The sequence below is a fragment of the Adiantum capillus-veneris genome, unplaced genomic scaffold, assembly GCF_014529385.1.
Source record: "Adiantum capillus-veneris isolate H3 unplaced genomic scaffold, ASM1452938v2 Hic_scaffold_325, whole genome shotgun sequence".
Taxonomy (NCBI): domain Eukaryota; kingdom Viridiplantae; phylum Streptophyta; class Polypodiopsida; order Polypodiales; family Pteridaceae; genus Adiantum; species Adiantum capillus-veneris.
In genome coordinates, this window is record NW_028221436.1 from 531,774 (window position 1) to 551,829 (window position 20,056).

A 20,056-nucleotide genomic window follows, 5' to 3' on the forward strand; every position below is an offset into this window, starting at 1 on the left:
GTCTTTTGTAAGAAGACTATTTTAATCTAGCCGAGCGACTATAACTAAGCCATGGGAAATCAGTGTGGCAATACGTCTAGCTGTGCGGCAGCAGACAAACCTGCAGCTGGTTATTGAATAAATTTTGTAGGCCTTTAGACTTTGAAATTTGAATAGTTGCGTTTCAAACTTGACACGTTGTTTTTTGTGAAATCTGTTCAGAAGAAGAAATCAATCGTGATCTTGAGTCGGGAAAAAAAAAAGAAATCATTGGTGACCCAATTCAGAGTGGCAATACGTCAGGTACGTTATTGAATAAATTTTGTAGGCCTTTAGATTTTGAATAGTTGCGTTTAAAATTTGACGTGTTGTTTTTTGTTTTAGAATTCGAAAAAATCATTGGTGACCTAATTCTGGGTAACTCTCAATGGACTAGACGACTAAAGCTAATAACTCTGGATTACCTGCAAATGGACATGGACTTCGTAGACAAGTGGATTAAATCTAAGGTATCTAGAACAATCAATATCTAGATCTTTTTTTTTGTTTTGAAATGATTTCACTCAACACAGTACAGCAGCCAGCTCGGTAAATTAGGTTGCACTTAGCCTAAAATCGGTCCCATGCAGGCTGAAAGATATGGGTGAAACCTCCTCAAATTTTCAAGATTTTAGTTATCCCACTTTAATTCTGAGTACGTACCTGCAAGAGAGCCAGAATTAGCATATCTATAGCTTGCACAGCCAACCGTTAAAAGGTCCAGTAAACTCGGATCGGGTTAGCTAGGAAGGGGGGAATCATAAACACAACGAACCATCCAATGTAAAGACGGTTTTCGGTTCTCAATCGCAAAAACAACACCCCATAAACTTAGGTTGCACGTTCGGGTGATTCTAAAGTTGGGGTTGATGATGATGATGGTCGGTTTTCGAGAGATGATGGTCTGTTGCGCTGGGGTGGGACGTGTCGATGGTCCGGCCTACCTCCCACGGCCAGCGCTTTGATAGAAAGCAAGCTCTCATAGTTTTGAACTGTAGCACAGATTACTCCCAGCCACCTCAGTTTTGGCTTTACTTTTAATTCGATCGAATGGTCGATATAACTGGGGCTAGAATGGAGATATGAGGTGGGAGCTCATGATATTGTTGAATACTGTACTAAGGGGAAAAAGAATGGAGAAAACGTTTGTTTTTCAGATGAACTTCATGTCATGCAGAGTACATGTGTGATTCTAACTCAACTGAATTGCTGCAAGTATATGAACAGACTTGGCTATCAAATTCTAAGGTCGACGATCATCTATTTGAGCCATGGCTACAAGCGGTATCTGAACTATGTCCACATGATTATCAACAACAGATGGCGTCCTTCCTGCACGATAAGGAAATCCTGCAGTCCGATAAGAAATATATCCCTCAAACATATCTATGGTTTGCTGCAAAGACAGCGGCCCTAGGCAACCACAAGGAACTGGTGCTTGGCCTCATCGACAAGCTCGACCCAAAAAGCGTATGTGTTAACGTACCACAAGCTACATGGCTTGTAATATATTCGTGGCTTTACATTATATGGCGGTTTCTTGTCAACCTCGATGAAGAAAAAGTGAGTAAGCTTTTCTCCTGCCTTTTTTCTTCTTTTCAATAAAGTCCTTTTGTATTGAGCTTAATAAGGTGCATAGAAGGTAGAAGCCTATGACATAATGAGGGGAAAGGCGGAAAATTTAATAACTTTTTTCCTTTTCAACTAGATAAATTTTAGGAAAAATTACCAAAATACCCCTCTAATTTGAGGAAATTCTCAAAATACCCTTCAAATTTCAAAAATTCTCAAAATACCCTTGTACCTATTTTGGCTGCATTGTTCAAGATTTTCTAATCTTCATTCGTTTTTGACAATTGAGATCCGTTTTTTAGCGTTTAGCATGTAATTTGTCACCAGTTACCATCGCAAAAAAGGCAATTATGTCTAAAAATAATGAAGCAATTTATCTCCAAAGCCTACATAACCAACTCAAATTGTAGTTTTAGCATCTTGTACGATAGACAATCACTCTTCTTGTGAAACCCTACAATAAATTTTATTTTTCGAGAAATTTACTCTCACAACCAGGGGTATTTTGGGAGTTTTGGTAAATTTGAAGGGCATTTTGGCAATTTATGACAAAATATCGAAGGTTTTTTCTTTAATTTTATTACAATTGAAAATAGATTTCCCTCATCAAAAGTGTAATTTGCCAATTATAGCTTCACGTTCTAATCTTTCACATACTATATATTGCACCTTTTCGTAAAATGAAAATATGAACTAGCTATATTTTGATCATCTACTATTATGGCATAAAAATTAGATTCTTAATAGCAAGAAACCATGGTAGTTGCTATCAAGAAACCCCTTTATATATATAGAGATATCACTATCTCACATTCAGTACATATTCTGCAATGAACTTAATGATAAATGCATCACCTATTGAGCAATGAGTAGATGCTCAATCACTTCATATGAATTTTTGTGAGCTTATCTCCCACGATACTAAGTGACATCGAAGAGGGTAGAACTGGGCTAGTGGGATTGATGGTACCTAGACCAAGCACAAATCACGAAGTAAATCAGTGTTGGCAAAGAAAGTGCCAGCCAACCGGACCCGGATTGTGCACTCACTATGAAAATATCAAAACGTCTACCGCACCTTTTTACCACGTTTTGTAGAGTGAGAGAGAGCCCAAAATGGGTAGGCACAATGTTATCTCATAGTCCACTTTGAAATCCAAGCATACAAATAAAGCTATAGGTTTTCAACTCAAGAATGTAACTTTCCCAAAGTTTAAGGGTGACGAATGAGAATCCAATAAGGATGCAATTTTGACCTTCTTATACAAGTGGCACGACATTCACGAATAGGGAGGTACCTTAGATCAGGAAACAACCACAGATACTAGTTTATCTCTAAAAGGAAATCGTACAAGTGTTGGATGCCTTTTCTGCTTGAGGCTAGCCAATGTCTTCGGATGAGTTCAAAATGGTTCTACGCAAGGAGCTCTTGGCAGACAACAAGCAATCAAATAAAAAGGATATCATGGGACACTTGTTGCATGGGTTGCATGTCTCTCATAGATTATATATCCAAGTATAGGGATATTACACTAATTGTGGATCATCTAAATGAATTCTAGAAGCAAAGGGCTTTTGTTCAAGGTCTCCAACAAGAATACAAGCTTCACATTAAGTATCCATATCCAAAAACATTGGATGAAGCAATTAAACATGCTGAGAAATTTGATGATGATCTACAAAAGGAAAAGAAGGATGGAGGCCACTCTAGCAACAATACTTGGTAGCATTCTAGTTTTGATTTCTCGTGTGTCAAAGGATACAAGAAGCGTGAAAGCCTTTTTTTTCATTTTTGAAAATGTCAAAGTTATTACTATCACCGGCACTTCATAGTGACATCTTGTACAAGCGTCGAATATATTTTTATGACCCGATGTTACTATCCTATAAAGTGAAGTACTTGTACGTGTACATCTCGCATAAGCATCAATCATCTTTTTATGAGGTACTTGCAATGCAAATTTGAACAGATCTTGCTTGCTAGCAATTAATATGTACTACTTAAGACAATGAAGGGGTCAAAACCAAGCGAATAGATGTCCATAAGGGGTCTCTCAAACTTCTATTGACTTGATTCCGACCTCCGGAGGCCCTAGGCTTAAAAAGGCTATATCTTGAGATAGAGATGTCATATTTGAGCGTTTTAACACTAGGTTGGTAACCTAACAGGACATAAAAGTGTCCTTTCAGGGTTTTGAAAAAAACCTCCAAAACCATAGTAGATCCACTCATTTTGTAAATTCCTTTCATGAGGTTATAGTTCAAGGCCTACTACACATGGAAAAAATAAGAAACTTGTAAAATTTCTCGTCTTTTGGTCACACCAAGCCTCCAAAGTTGATGAACCAGTACATTTTTATCAAAACAGTCATTTCTTACGTTTTTTTGCATAAAAATAAGATTAGGGATTTTTGTAGGACTTGAGATAAATTCCCTAGTTAACTTCAATGGGTTGGTGATCTAAACATATGATTGCTTTTCACTCACTATTTTTTGTTTTGCCAAAAGAAATAGGTACAAAAAAGTTAAATTTTTACCATTTTGCGAACCTATCATCAAAGTTTCTATACCTACGCTCAATACAAATAATATCTGCATGTTTTCTTAGTTCCCTATTGGCCTTTAGGTTCATAAGGAGCCATGGAACATGTCAAAATCATGATACATCTTTTACCAAGGGGAATCTTGGGGACAAAGATGAAGTGCTAAATACAACAAACATGAAAAAACTGGGTTCAACATTATGACCTGTAAAATCCCATTGAAACTATTCAATATCTACCCAAATTTGATCCTTATGACTAGATATGGTTACTACCTACAAAATTCATATAGTTGTCACAAGAAAATAGCAATATTGAGAAAGCTATACTTGATATACTAGAATGTTTTTTTTTCTTGTATACTTGAAAAAATCAACCATCATTGTGTACTATGAAAAATAGGGTATTAGGTGTCCCAAAACTCAAGGAATATTAGCTTTATGTCACAATATGCCACATAGAAAATCAAATCTGCATTTGGATATCATGAAAGACACCAAAAAAATCATAAAAGAGCTAAAATTGGCTAAAAAACAGGATTTGACAATTTTTGTAATTTGGTCATAACTTACAACATTAACATATATGTCTCCCTAGAAGCATCAGGACATGTTGAGGACTACTAAAGATAGTTCTCTAGCACTATAGACCTCACAAAACATGAGTTCTAGAGTGGTATAATTACCAAAAGTTGAAAAAAGCCAAAAACAAGGCCCGTTTTTTCACACAATTTAGGTTGAAAAATGTTGTGCAAGGACAAGGTTAAAGATGAAATTGATATTCCAAAAAAATGTGGAGTTTTTTTCAGCTTATGAGACAACTTTCTAGAAAGGTAGCGCCTCAAAATCCATTTTGTAACTCTTGACATAATTCAAGCAAAACGGTCACTTAACAAGACATAAAAGTGTCCCAGGACATAAAAGTGTCCCATTACCAACCTAGTGTTAAAGTACTATACTAAGGTATTTGGACGTTACAAATACATATGTGGTATTCTATTTGTACTTTGAAAACATCTCTTATGTGTTTTCTCTCATCGCACATCACATCACTCTTTAAGATTTATGGACATGGTTTTTTGTGCACACTTAAGTTGGGCTCTCAAAAAGCATCTTTTACGAGTATGCATTTAAGTGATTGAGTAAAATTTTACATATGTACTATGAGAAATACAATTTTAAAAAGTTAATTTTTTATTTTTCGAAATTACCTCTCTCTTTGCTGAGTTGGCATTTCTTACAAGGCCCAAAATTGAGTCCAAATTTCTCGTAATGATTGATCTCTTTCTTATTTGGAGCATACCAAGAAGGAAAAACTTTGCTAAAAAATTCTTTCTAATAAGCATTTAAAGAATGATTGTCCACGATTTCAAAATAAGCACGTAGAAGCATCCAAAGGGAAAGTGAAGGCTTTACACATGGTACAACACTTGACCCTAGATTCATCGCCAAAGATGTTGTGTCTTTGTAGCTATGTGGTAGTCCACTTTTGGTCCACATAGGTTGTTTTATATGCATGGCACTATTAACGAAGAGAGAGTTTGCATTTTAATGGATGATGGAGTGACTCATAACTTTCTTAATTACAAGCTAGTCAAGAAATTGAAGCTTCCCCATACTACTTGTTCTTATGGAATAGATGATTGGACATGATAAGGATGTTTGGGACACAATTTTACAAGGAGTTTAGCTTAATGTTTAGCTTAATGAAACTTGACTTGAAGTTCTAGGTCACGAACACGGGCAAAGCTGATGTGGTTCTGGGACATTAAGAATGGTTGCATAGTTTAGGAAATAATTTGCACTGCAATCATAAACATGATTACTTTTTGTCACTTTTCGTAGATGGAAAGCATGTGCATTTTAGTTTTTTTTGTTTCTTCTTGTGAAGAAGATAATGTGAATTCTAATGTGCAGTATGCTATGAATTCTTTAAAGACAGAACAAGATGTTCCTAAGGTTTGAGTTCTTTGTCCTCAAGCAAGGGAGAATTTAGATCCCAACCACCCTCTCAGGATGTGTAAATGTTATATCCAGCCATGTATCCATGATGTTGAGAATTCTCCTTAGGGGTAATTGTGTTGTGGTGGTAGCTTCTAGGGTGAAAACTGAAGCTCTCTTTTTGATGGGCATGCCCCATTCCCCCCTTATTGGTTCCCCCCATTTTAGGTATCAGAATCTAGCCCCTTCACACTTGTCCCGTGCTGTCTTTTTCATGGCACCCACCGTGGGTTCTTGTATAAGAAACATGGTTCGACAAAGGTAGCAACTCTTCAAACATAAGAGTTGTACCAATAGCTCATCGAAACCTAGCTCGACGCTCTGTTGCCTTGACAGCCTTGGTGCTACTGCATGAGCCAGGAGGGGCTCCCGGCGGGATGTCCCGGGGTCAAGGAGGGAGTGCTGAGCTGGGGAGGTTTTGGCTATCGTAGATCGGCATCGACTTGGACTAGTGCTTGGACGACCATCCATTTTTGGAATCAGGGCTGATGGTGGACAGGCAAAGCAGATGGTGTGAAAACCTCTACTCGCTCTGGTTTGTGTGTTGTTGTCCTTGTTTGGTTCTGGTGCTGCGAGGTTTTCTCAGCTACAGTGGTACGGTATGATGGAACTTTTGTTCAGTTGCGAGGACTGTGGAGGGTTAGGTTGCGTCTAGTTGGGCCTTGCTGTGGAGTCCCAGCTTCGTGGGTCTACTGCTTTGTAGGTTATTGGCTTCCTGGCAAAAAGCCTATGTATGGTCATTATTGGTTGTAGTTGTTTGGTCATACTGTATGGTTACGGCTCCATGTAAAATCCGAATGTACTTGTCTTGTATGCTTGGGAGTTTATGTTGTTCAGGGGTTCCCTAGAGGGTGAGGCTGTCTCGTGAGTGGAAGTCATGATAGTCTTGGTGGCACCCTTCGGGGTTATGTAACCGTTTCTTTTTTGTTGTCTGTGGTCGGATTGCGGTAGTATCCGTTGTGTATGAGCTCCATGGCTCGTGTTGAGCATGGACGGGATGTAATCTGTTTTGTTATTATGCTAATAGTAAAAACACTACTCACAGTTGTGAGTTTGGCAAAAAAAAAAAAAACATGGTTCGACAGAGGGGCGGGCCTACGTTTAGCTTGCGTTTTACCCTTCCTGCGAGGTTGAAGAGTTGGGGAGCTCATAGGCGACGCCTGTCGGCAGGGGGCAAGCTGAGGCAGGATGGTGGCGTCGCGCCGATGTCAAGCTAGTGGCTCTGGTGGTGGGGTTTTGCCCTGGTGGGGGCCTTCTTGTTGGAATTAGGGTTGCAGAGAAACACACACAGCTTGGAGAAGACGAAGGAAGCTCAAGGCACACAATAGAGAGTGTATTCCTTAGTGTGCAATGGAAAGATAGATAGCCCTAGAGTGATGGGCGTATATACAATGCACGGGGGAAAAAACCTCCTAAAGAGGGAAAAAATGCCCCGGCGGTCCTAGTGTGTTCACACACATCACTACCACATGTATATGGTAACAAATCCCCCCTGGAGTGATGCGGTGAACGAGAGCTGGCACATGAGTAAAGGGAAGTGCCATGCCCTGAGGACAGGATCAGTCCACAAAGGGGAGTAAGCCCAAAGCTTTGCGGAAAGCTTCAAGCTTCTCACGAGACAATGCCTTTGTGAAAAGATCTGCAAGGTTGTCCTGTGTTGGCACATAAGCCAAGCTGATCTCTCCTGCTGAGAGCCTCTCCCTGACATAGTGGTAATGCACCTCAATGTGCTTTGTGCGAGCATGAAAAACTGGGTTCCTCGCAACTGCCAATGCGCTCTGACTGTCAGTGTAGATAGTGTTGGCAGTGTCCTGTCCAACACCCAAGTCAGCCATAAGGCGTCTGAGCCATACACACTCAACCGTAGCTGTGAAGACTGCCCTGTACTCAGCCTCACAACTCGAAGTGGCCACAGTAGGTTGCTTCTTGCTCAACCATGATATACATGAACTGCCAAGCATGAAACAAAAACCACTTGTGGACACTCGCGTGTCAAAACAACCAGCCCAATCTAAGTCCGAAAAAGCATGTAAGTCTGGCGGCAATGATCCCCCCTTGGGATAAAACAAGCCAAGATGTAAAGTGCCACTAAGGTAGCGGAAAATCCTCTTGACAGCCTGCCAATGCTTAGACCCTGGGCTATGCATAAATCTGCTGACCTGCGAGACTGCAAACTGAATATCTGGCCTCGTGTTGCATACATAAATGAGGCAGCCAACAGCAGTTTGGTAAAGAGTGACATCAGCAGGATCGCCAGCATCATGTAGACTCAACTTCAAACATGTTTCCATGGGAGTGGCAATAGGTTTGCAATCCTCAAGTCCAAACTTACATAGCAATGTCTCTATGTAACTTTTCTGACACAAGGCAATACCACCATCACACTGCTTAAACTGTATACCCAAGTAATGATGCAACAGCCCCAAATCTTTCATCTTGAAAGTAGCATTCAAATCAGCCTTAAATTCAGCAATATGTCTCTCATTTGGTCCAGTGATCAGCAAATCATCAACATAAAGAACCAGAATGAGAAATACATCATCCTCACGCTTTACATACAATGTGCTTTCTGTTGGACTGTTACGAAAGCCTCGTTTAACCAAATGAGTGTCAGATTTCTCATACCAAGCACGAGGAGATTGCTTCAACCCATACAAAGCCTTCTTACATTTGCACACTTTGTCCTCTTGTCCTTTTATGACAAAACCGCGAGGCTGCGTTACATAAACTTCCTCAAATATGTCACCATTCAAGAAAGCAGTAACAATGTCTGATTGATGTACATCCCAACCAAAATGAGCTGCCAATGCACATAGAAAACGCACAGTAGTCATACGACAAGTGGGAGCAAAAGTCTCTTCATAATCTATGCCTTTTTGTTGTGCATAACCCTTTGCAACAAGTCGAGCCTTATGGCGATCGATCTCACCATCCGGCTTGCGTTTCAACTTGTAAACCCACTTCGTACCAATGGCCTTTTTGCCAGGAGGCAAATCACATAAAGTCCATGTGTCATTCTCTATAAGTGCATCATATTCTGATTTCATGGCAGCAATCCAATTTTCTGAATTCTGTGCTTCATCAAAAGACAGAGACTCCTCAACATCATGTAAACTAGACACAGCCAAAGCATAACAATCTGATGCATAAGATGCATGGCGAGAGCCTGAACGAGTACGACTAGATAAAGGTGCATCCAATTTACTGTCACCCAAAGTGTGCACCAGCCATTTTGGCATACCTCTAGCCTGCTCATTTTCAGCCCTTTCCTCATCAAGTACATCATGTACATCTGCATCAGTAATAGGCTGTTCTAAAACATTTTCAGAAACCCCCATAGGCTATACATTTGCCTCATTGGAACTTACATTCGTATTTCCACCACTGAAAAGAGGCAACAAAGTGTCATAAATGTCCTGTGAGCTTACATTACTGTCTCTAGTACATGACAGCAAGGGTTGAACAGAATCTTCCACAAACACTACATCCCATGAAACCAAAATACGTTTTGTTTGCGGATGATACAACCTGTAACCTTTGCTTTCAGCACTATAACCAACAAAAATACATTTGACAGCCTTATCATCCAATTTTCTGCGCTGCACTTGTGGCACCAAAGCATATGCCAAACAGCCAAAAACACGCATGTGCTCAATAGAAGGTTTTCTATCATGCCATGCTTCATATGGAGTAATAGACTGCAAATCTTTCGTAGGACACCTGTTAAGTACATAAGTGGCACACATGATGGCCTCAAGCCAAAAAGAATGCGGCAAAGCTTGACTTTTGACCATACATCGTGCCATTTCCGTTAGTGACCTGTTTTTCCTCTCAGCAACACCATTTTGCTAAGGTGTATAAGGCACTGTACATTGGTGTTTTATCCCACGACTAGCCAGAAATGCATTAAATTCATGAGACATATACTCCCCCCCTCGATCGGAACGGAGGGTGCCCATAGTACATTTTGAGACATTTTCAGCCATAGCCAAAAATTGTTTGAAGCACATAAAAACTTCGGACTTTGCTTTAAGCGGAAATACCCATGCATGCCTGGAGTAATCATCAATGAAAGTCACGAAGTACAGGTAATTGCCCAAGGACGGAGTTTGCATGGGCCCACAAACGTCACTATGCACAAGCTGCAACCTGCATGTGGCCCTAACTGAACCATCCTTTGGAAACTTAGAACGCTGCATTTTACCCAGAATACAGCCTTCACAAACATGTTTGATAGGTGCTTCAAGAGGCGGCAAAGAAGCAACCATATCAGATTTCTGCAAACGCAGCAAACTGGCAAAATTCAGATGACCAAAACGTGCATGCCAAAGTTTTGCATCTGAAATAGCCCTTGAATCTGCAACAGCATTTGCAAAATTTTGTCCACACTTGTCATACAAAGTGAGCTTATACAGCCCACAGCACAAAAGCCCAGATGCAACAATTTCATCACCAAAACTGAGATCATGAACTGTACATCTGTCATCCACAAATTTGACTACAAGTCCAAGTCTAGCAAGTGCGGATACAGACAAGAGATTCTTCTTGATCCCAGGTACATAAAGTGCATCAACAAGTGTGAAGGAACTGCCATTAGCAGCAGTGAGCACAATCTTTCCAACTCCCTGAACTGGATAAGAGGCGTTGTTGGCACAAGTGACTGAATTCCCATGAGGGACAGACTCGAGAGAGGTAAACAATTCACGATGTGAGGTAATGTGCTTTGTAGCACCACTGTCGAAATACCACACATGTGAATCTGCAGCAACTGACAAGCATGCATCATGGACAACAGGATTGTAAGTGCACTCTGCGCTAAAAGCCCATTCTGCATCAACATCAGCATCACAATCTCCTTTCACAGAAGACTCAACAATGGCTGCATTTGTAGTGGAACCAGCATTTGCAGTGGAACCACCCTCTTTCTTCTTAGCCTCTTTGGCCTTCAACTTAGGACACGACTTGATCAAGTGATCATTGGCTTTACAATAATGGCAACGCATCTTCTTTTTGCCCTTATCACTAGAATTGCCAGACGAAGTGCTGCCAGCAGAAGCATTAGGAACAGAATTTTTGCCACTCGCAGTAGAACCATAAGAAGTGGCTGCATTACTGTTACCACCCTTTCTTTGAGAAGCAATAAAAGCCTGTTCAACTGCACGCTGCCTAGTCCTGTTTTTTCTAGAAAGTGACTCTTGCAACAGCAATGTGCATAATGCATCAAACTTGACAACTTCAGGATTTCCTTGGGTCATCAGTCTCCAAGTACTAGCAAAAGTCTGGTAGGAATCTGGTAAGGCATCAAGAACAGTCTGCACAAGGGAACTGTCAGAAATGACTTCACCTGCAGAAATGAGTTGCTCATTGATATCCTTGACACTAGCAAGGAAAGTGTCCATATCATCTTCCTCATGCATAATCTTCGACTCTAGCTCTTTACGCAGCAAAGCAATTTTAGCCTCATTGCGGCTTGCATAAAGACCTGCTAGAATATCCCAAGCCTGTTTTGCAGATTTTGCTGAACGGATGTGAGGAATAATGGTGCACTTCACAGACAACGCAATCAATGCATGAGCCTGCGCATCCTTAACATCCCAACGAGCTTGTTCTGCTGTAGGCAAAACAACTCTAACAGCTGCAATCCTTGCAGCAAGACCTGCAACATCCTCAATATCGCCTACATCTTCAGAACCAGAACGTACATCAATGCCCTGCACAATGTTCCAGACACCTTTTGACACAAGAACGTGTTGCATCATATAAGCCCACATAGGGTAGTTGTCCCCATCCAACCTGTCCTCAGCAGCAAACATCTTGAACACATCTGTGTTGTTGTTGTCAGCCATGGTAAATGCTGCACCTGATGTGAAAACTGCCCGAAAATAGGAGAAATGGAGCGGGAACAACTTGTGCTATATAGCACAAACCGTAGAAGACTATAAGGCACCTGTTATGCAGAAAACGGCACTGACAGAAAATTTGCACAAAATGACGAAATAACCTGTGTAGTACTGCCCGTAGTGGAAACGGAGGCCGAAATGAGCCCAAATCAAAATTCTGAGCAGACCAAGCTCTTCGAGCCCTCCCAAAATATTTGTCGACCTGCGAACGCTTGCCAAAGCTCACTGAAATCGGAGAAAGTGAGCAGGCGTGTGCTGGAGCAGCTGGCGACTAAGCCCGGGAGGACGTGACCTGCTCTGATACCAATTGTTGGAATTAGGGTTGCAGAGAAACACACACAGCTTGGAGAAGACGAAGGAAGCTCAAGGCACACAATAGAGAGTGTATTCCTTAGTGTGCAATGGAAAGATAGATAGCCCTAGAGTGATGGGCGTATATACAATGCACGGGGGGAAAAACCTCCTAAAGAGGGAAAAAATGCCCCGGCGGTCCTAGTGTGTTCACACACATCACTACCACATGTATATGGTAACACTTCTGGCGGTCGCTTCCCCAGCATTGGCATGCCCTCTCTTTCCCCCTAAATTTTTGCCTGCAGGGAGAGGCCATCCTCCCTCCTCTTTCCCAAGAGGCATTGGTGGCCAGATCTTATGATGCTTATCTTGCAGGGTGGACTCGTTGTGGCAGAATGTGCCTATCGTGGTGGCACATGTGAATGGTCCTTGGAGGGGTGTGCTTCCTCTTAAAGCTTGGCTTCTGTGCTACTCGGCTCGATCGACGCTGTGACTGCTCATCCTGGAAGTTGGGGCTGTTGGTTCTTCTTTCGACTTGTGTTTTTGCTGGTATGTGTTCCTTCGGCTTTAATCGGTTGTATGCTTGCTGGTTGGGGCCTGGGCATGGTCTGCCCTCGTTTATAAGTGACACGGGGTGTCACTCGAGAAATCAACGGCGGGGGCAAATTTTTGGCGAGGCGGAGAGGAGAGCTTTGGGCGGTCGGATCAACGCAACGGGGGGGGACAAGAGTTATATAGTACAGGCCTCGCATAGCTTTCAACGTGGCGCGCTAGGCGAGATGGATTGAGTGTGGGTGTGTGAAGGGGTAGGTCGTAGGGTCAAACCCCGATAGCGGATGAGGACCATTCTTTTTTGTGCTTCCTCGAAATGAATCGACGGTGGATCCGTTGCTCGCCGTTGATCCCTTGAATCAATCCCGTGTCACCTATTAACGAGAATGGTCTGCCTTGTGGGAGGATCTTGTATCAGTTAAAGTCTTCCGTGTAAAAAGCCTACATATCTGGATTGTGTTGTGGTTTTATGGGGTGTTTATATCATGTAACCATGCATATGATGAACGTTTGTGGTGCTTTTGTACCGTCTGAGCATGGGTTTTATGTACTTTTGTATAGCTTTAATACAATATCACTCACTCGTTTTGAGTGAGTATATATGACATTAAAAAAAAAAAACCATGGTTCCTTAGCCCTGTACTCTCTCTGTCTTTTTATTATGATTTCTGCTTTTGTAGAAAAATAAATAAAAGGTAATCAATAAACCGTCTTAAAATTAAAAAGGTAAATTTATTATATATATAAGATTAAGGGTAAGGTCTTGAAATTAAATAAAAAATGGTATAATTTTAATTTGTCTCGTTTTATGTGAAGCTGCGTCCTACAGTTCGCGATTGGCAATATATCTTGTCACTTACAGAATATTCCCGTGATGAAAAATATTTCCCTTGTGATGGATGGACATCCTTACATTTTGCTGCTGCATGGGGAGATGCCAAGTGCGTGGAGAAATTGCTCAAAGTGCCGAACAGTATTGTCCAGGTGAAGGCGAAGACCAAAACATTAAAAGGCTATACGCCATTACATTTAGCAGCTTACCATGGGAATGTTTCCATTGTGAAGTTACTTCTACAGGCGGATGCAGGTGGGAGTAAAGTAAAAGACAGCAAAGGGCGCACACCACTTCACCATGCTAGTGAGCGAGGGTGTTTGGATTCAGTAAAAGCATTGTTGGATAAGGACGTGGATGCAGTTGATGAAAATGGAATGACCCCTTTACACCTTGCCAGCTGCCGAGGTCATAGTGCAGTAGTGAGAGAGCTGTTGTGTCATGCACATCGACCCGATAAACAATGTGACAAGAACCTTACTGCAACGATCAACAGACTATTCATCCCCGTCCTTCTTAAAGAAAGAAGGGAACATGTGTGGAATAGCCGGTTTTCCATCCCCAACCCCGTCCTTGAGTCTTGTTTCGCTCCCAATGCCGTCTTCCTAGAACCTAACCAACTGCAGTCAGAAGTATGGTGCCCTGGAGGATTCAATGCTCTACATTTTGCTGTTGTTTATGGAGGCAAGAGCACCGTGACGGAGATCTTGCAAAAATATGCCTGGCTGGACGAGGATAAACTTATTATACTACAGTCGGCTAAAGACAGCTTAGGTCTCACTCCTGTTGATTGGGCCCAAGCTATGGGAGCACTTGAATCATATAGCAAAAGCAACTTGCTGGTGCAGCCCATCAATTTTGAAAAGGCCAAAACGTACGGCCATCATATTAGGAAAGCCGAGCAAGAGAGAAGGAAACTAGAATGGGCAATTGACATGACCGAGGCTATACTAAGCAGAAGATGGCTTGCAGCGGGATGCATAGCGCGCCGTGGGGTGACAGATAAAATCGTAATTGACAAAGCTGTGTGGGACCATCTAGAGAACGCAATCACTGTGGTATTGAAGCATAGGTGCACGAAAGAATATCGTAAGGATCTCATTGAGAGGATGCTGGCGGAGTTGGTGAGTAGGGAGGCTTTCTCCGAGAGTAGCTTAGTAATGCACAGTTTCGTGAAATGGGCAATTAAGCAGGAGATGGTGCATCTAGTGAAGGAGATTGTGGAAAACACTAGGAAGGTAGGTATCTTCCTGACCAGTACTATGGAGGTGGACCATTACGGCATGATTGATCAATCATCTGATAATGACTCTCCACTGGAGGCAGCCAGTAGAATAAAGGGAACAAAGGGATCACAAATGGTGGCAGCGATAGAGGAACAGGCAGAGGTGAAGAGGATTCTACTTGAAGACCGGCGGGTGTACGTTGAATATTCCAACACAATCTTGGTAGGGGCGGTGCTGGTAGCAGCACTGGCATTCCAAGGGTGGGTGCAGACACCGCAAGGGTATGCAGGGATGCCACTAGACTCATCCAGCAAGGGCATGCTACTCTTTGCACGCTGCAACAGCTTGGGTTTCTTCTTCGCGATGGGGGCATTCATGGCCGGTGCGGTGGGTGCGATGCCACCGAAAAGTGGCGAGTTTGTTAAATACAGCGAGAAAGTGATTCGAGCAGCGTGTGTGGCCAGCCTCCTCATGGCGGTGGCGGTGGCATGTCAGGTGGTGGACTTCCCTTTGACTTATGTTTGCCCACAGTGTTCAACATTATGAGCTTCTACAGGCTAGGCGTAGCATAGGTAGCTACGTGCGGTGGGGGGACTGTCCTCTCCAACATCTAGCGCGGTGGGAGGACTTCCCCAACCGCCACATGGTTAGATATGCTACGCCTTGCCTAGAGACGCTCATGATGTCGTCTTAAGTTGTAACGTGGGAATTTGTCTAAAACTTCTTGTGTGCAGGTGGTGGGCTTTGCCAGCGCCCTGGTAGCCATTCAGTCGGGTGGCCGACACAATATTGAAGACATGCTCGTCTCCAGCAAACTCGGGACCATCATCATTTTCATCCTCTCCGCCTGGTTTCTTGCTCGCCTCAACAACGTGATAAATATTTTCTGGCTGCTTCTGGAAGCTCTGCCCAGAACCTTGCACCACATGTTCATGGTCATGTTTAACTTCTGGCACACATTCGGAAAGTCCCCACCCTTTCGGCGCTTTGTCCTCTATCCTTTCTATGGACTTGTGTTATACCCACTCCCTTCTAACCTTCGTCAACGCGTCAGAGACATAACTGGCTCCGCCTACTCGAAATTTCAATCAATTACTCATTATTTCAAGTCTAAATTAGACGCTCTCAGAAAATCTATCGACAGCTGGTTGGAAAAGCAACAAGATTTGTACGAAGGAAAGGAAGGTAATGAACTAAAACTTGAGCCTAAGTTCTAAGGTGTAACTCGAATGTGTTGCATTCGGGATCGACTCGTTTGTGTTTGAGCCTTGTGGTGGTAGGACGTTTCTCTTGGGAGCCTATGGTTTGCTATTGTCATGCTTCATTTTGTCTTTCTGTGTACTCGACATATTGCGGGTTCATGTAAAAGCCAAGATGTTTGTAGTGTTTTTCTCCATCAATATACATAGCGCCTATTGAGCATTGTTTGTAATTAGAAAAAGAAAATCAAAGCTTGAGTTTTAAGGTGGTAAAATATAAGTTTATAATTATTTAAATTTGAGTCATACCTCCTAAATCAACGAAGAGAGAACAATTTGGATGTCTTATTTTTAACAAAGACCTTCAAAAAATCAAAATGCGATCAGACTCGAGTCACAACTTACTTGTCGTGCTTTTTCTACAAATGTAGATGCTTATCAATGCAAAGATAATTGATGCAACCATTCTTGTGATGTTTGCCATCTGTATGTTGGTTTTAGAATCTAGCTAAGATCCTCTTTTAATGTTCTAGCCTCGAGTGCAGGTGTGAGTACAAGCTATCGATTGTGAGAAAGCACAGCACACACAAGAGAAAAGGGACCAAATGTAGATAATCCATACGTTGTCGTGTCGTGGCACGTGCATAATGTGAAAATTAAAATATTTACCTCACTCTCAATGATTTTGTTATGTGGGACCAAATGCTATGATGTACATAGTGTGATATATGCGAAAATAGATGCCACGACTACAACCGTGTACATACCTTGTTGGGCAGACGAGGCGCTAGACATGGCACTATGGCATGCTTTTTTACATAAATATATGCCTATTTTGCTTTAGAAATGTACAAATTTCAAGTGTATCGAAGCGGCATGCTCGTTTTGCCTAGAAAGTTCAATGCGGACAATCTTGGCAAAAAATAGCAAGTTTCGTACACTGGCATAAAAGACGTGTCCAAAGTACTTACCAAGTGGAAAAATGTGGTTCAACATGAAATTTGAACCCAATGGGATTTTTTCACAATTTTAGAGATTTTTTTCAGCTCGTTTGAGCTTTTTACGGATAGAAAGGGACATTTTTTGTCTAAAAATGGTTAAAAATGGCCTTAAAATGGTCAAAAATAGCTCAAAATAGCTACATGGCTTGTAATATATTCCTGGCTTTACATTATATGGCGGTTTTTTGTCAACCTCGATGAAGAAAAAGTGAGTAAGCTTTTCTCCGGCCTTTTTTTCTTCTTTTCAATAAAGTCCTTTTGTATTGAGATTAAAGAATTGGATAGAAGGTAGAATTACACGATGAAACACAAGTGACTGAGCTTTTCTCCTGCCTTTTTCTTCTTTTCAATGAAGGCCTTTCGTACTAAGACTAAAAAGTTACATAGAAGGCAGACTTACACATAGCCTCTGACATAATGAGGGGGAAGGGGAAAATTTTCTAACTTTTGTCCTTTTCAACACTGATTTGCCTCGTGATTTGTGCTATTTGGTGTCGATACCATCACTCCCACTAGCACAGTTCCACCCTCTTCCATGTCAGTTAGTGTCACGGGAGATGAGCTCACAATAATTCATATGAAGTGGTTGAGTATCTACTCAATAGGTTATGCATTTATCTGCATTAAGTTCATCGCAGAATATGTAGTGAATATGAGATAGTGATATCTCTAAAAATCTCTACCTCACTCTTAATGTTTATGATGTGTGGGACCAAATGCTATAATGTACATAGTGTGATATATGCGAAAATGAATGTCATGGTTGTAGTCGTGTACACACCTTGCCGGGCGGGCGAGGCACTAGACGTGGCACTATGACATGCTTTTTTCCATAAATATATGCCTATTTTGCTTTAGAAATGTACAAATGTCAAGTGTATCGAAGTGGCACACTCGTTTTCCCTAGAAAGTTCAATGCAAGCAATCTCGGCCAAAAAATGCAGGTTTCGTGCATTGGGAAAAAAGACGTGTCCAAAGTGCTTACCAAGTGGGAAAATGAGGTTCAAGATGAAATTTGAGTCCAATGGGAATTCTCCATAAATTTAGGGATTTTCTCTAGCTCGTTTGGGCTTTTTACGAACAAAAAGCGACTTTTTTGGGCAACAATGTCCTTAAAATGGTCAAAATAGCCTAAAAATAGCTCAAAATGCTAGATCAAAGATGGCACTGTCATTGCCTTAGTTGTGTGGGAAATTTTGGAGCCAAGAAGGAGCTCATTTGGGCATATGATCAAGGAGATATAGCCATTCCTTTACAGGGTGCTAGTGCAGTCCCGTGCTGCTTCCACTACATGGTTGAGGCTATGAGGCCTCCAATTAGGGTTTCCTCTCCTCAAATAACTACTTGGGCTTCTTCAATGAAGTACTGAAGCTTCCATGAAATGGTCACTAGGAGGAATCGAAGCGTCATTTTTGGGTTTTTAACAAGTCGAATGAGCATTGCATTTGTGCAATTGGGAGCGAAGCTATACCTAATCTTCACACACACAAGAGTTTTGAGTTAGTATTGGTTATTTTTCAAAGTGGAGATTTCATGGATGGAGTTTTGTTCTTTTTAAGTGTGTTTCTGGCTCCAAATCGTCTACGCCTTGCTTGATTTTGCTACGAATCCTCACAATCAAAGACCCAACGCTTTCCTAGTCACACTGCGCACTTCTTGACACATTTTTGGTGAACCCGCCGACGCGAAGTAGGCTAGGATGAGGGTTCAAAAGATTCATTGAAGGTCTCAAAATAAAGTTTTAAAGCTATGGAGCAACAAGAGCAATAGGGGGTTTGGTTTGATCCAGTCACAATGCAAATGTTTCAAGCTTTTATAGTGTTTATGCAGGAGTGGCAAGTTGCAGAAAGGAGAGAGCTCTCCTCAACCAAAGCACTTCAATCTGTGGTGAAGAAGATGGACCAATTCAAAGGTAAAGATGTAACAAAGTATCTTTGTGGATATGTAAAGGAGATGGAGCTTCATCGAGTGCCCTAAGAAGAGATGGTGCAAAGTTTTGAACTTGTTGTGGTTCCCGAGATTAGAGAGCATGTAAGGGAAATTAGAAATGAGCATGGGGCAACTTGGGAAGCATTCAAATCAGCCTTGAAGGAAGAGTATTTCATGGAGGACTCCAAAGGGTAACAAAGAGGACTTTTTTAGAGTGGATAGTATGGCCAAAAGAGGGGGCTCTCGCCTATCGAACTTCTAAGGAAATTCGAACGCCGTTATGATCAACTTTCGAGGACCAAAAAGGCTAAATAAAAATTGTCAGTTAAGAAAGAGTTGATTCAAAATATATTGAGTACCGATCTGACACAAGGAGAAAGAATGGAGTACTTAGCAATGTTGGACAAGTTTCCAAATCTTTTCATCACTTCATATCAAGAAATAAGGGGTTTTGTTGGAGATCCTGTGAAGATTGAACTAGTTGAAGGGCAAAGGCAATAAGGCAGAAAATTAAGAAGGATGGTAAGGAGCAAATGAATGCTTTAAAGAAAGAAGTGGATAAGACTCTCTGTCCGCTGTGGACGTGCAAACTGCTAGTTGACTCCTGCTTTCGCTCGCTCTCAACCACACACACACACACACACACACACACACACAAGTGCTCGAGCTCGCTGTCTCTCTTTCTCTTACTCTCTCACATATGTGAGCATATATAGGCAAAACTCTCTCTCTCTCTCTCTCTCTCTCTCTCTCTTCACACACACACACACACACACACACACACACACGCACGCACGCACCACGAACGCAGTGCACGCAATTACGATCATTAGTGTGGCAATAGAATTATATGCTCGCTCTCTCTGTCTGTAGACACACACCTAGCAGTGCATCCGCAATGCATACATCCTCTTTTCTCCCTCTCTCTCTCTCTCTCTCTCTCTCTCTCTCTACACACACACACACACACACACACACACACACACAATT

The 20,056-nt window shown here is 41.8% G+C and overlaps 1 protein-coding gene across 6 annotated transcripts; it reads left to right on the forward strand.

Moving 5' to 3' along the window:
* LOC147417057 (uncharacterized) lies at positions 1-16,369 on the forward strand. Of its 6 annotated transcripts, none has more exons than XM_086507816.1 (7): positions 1-109; positions 202-282; positions 364-488; positions 1,246-1,581; positions 13,696-13,863; positions 13,945-15,432; positions 15,672-16,369. In XM_086507816.1, the coding sequence occupies exons 1-7, from the start codon at positions 52-54 to the stop codon at positions 16,152-16,154; spliced, it is 2,739 nt and encodes a 912-aa protein (XP_086363942.1). In that variant the 5' UTR covers positions 1-51; the 3' UTR covers positions 16,155-16,369. The 6 variants fall into 6 exon arrangements, with proteins under 6 accessions (XP_086363942.1, XP_086363943.1, XP_086363941.1 ...); XM_086507817.1 differs by having other exon boundaries at positions 13,957-15,432; XM_086507815.1 differs by having other exon boundaries at positions 13,696-15,432.
* Positions 16,370-20,056: the final 3,687 nt, after the last annotated feature.

Coding starts and splice junctions, on each gene's coding strand:
- LOC147417057 (XM_086507815.1), top strand. CDS start 52: ATGGGAAATCAGTGTGGCAATACGTCTAGCTGTGCGGCAGCAGACAAA. Junction 1,582..13,695: donor TCAACCTCGATGAAGAAAAA/GTGAGTAAGCTT, acceptor TTTTATGTGAAG/CTGCGTCCTACAGTTCGCGA. Junction 15,433..15,671: donor CGGTGGCGGTGGCATGTCAG/GTGGTGGACTTC, acceptor TCTTGTGTGCAG/GTGGTGGGCTTTGCCAGCGC.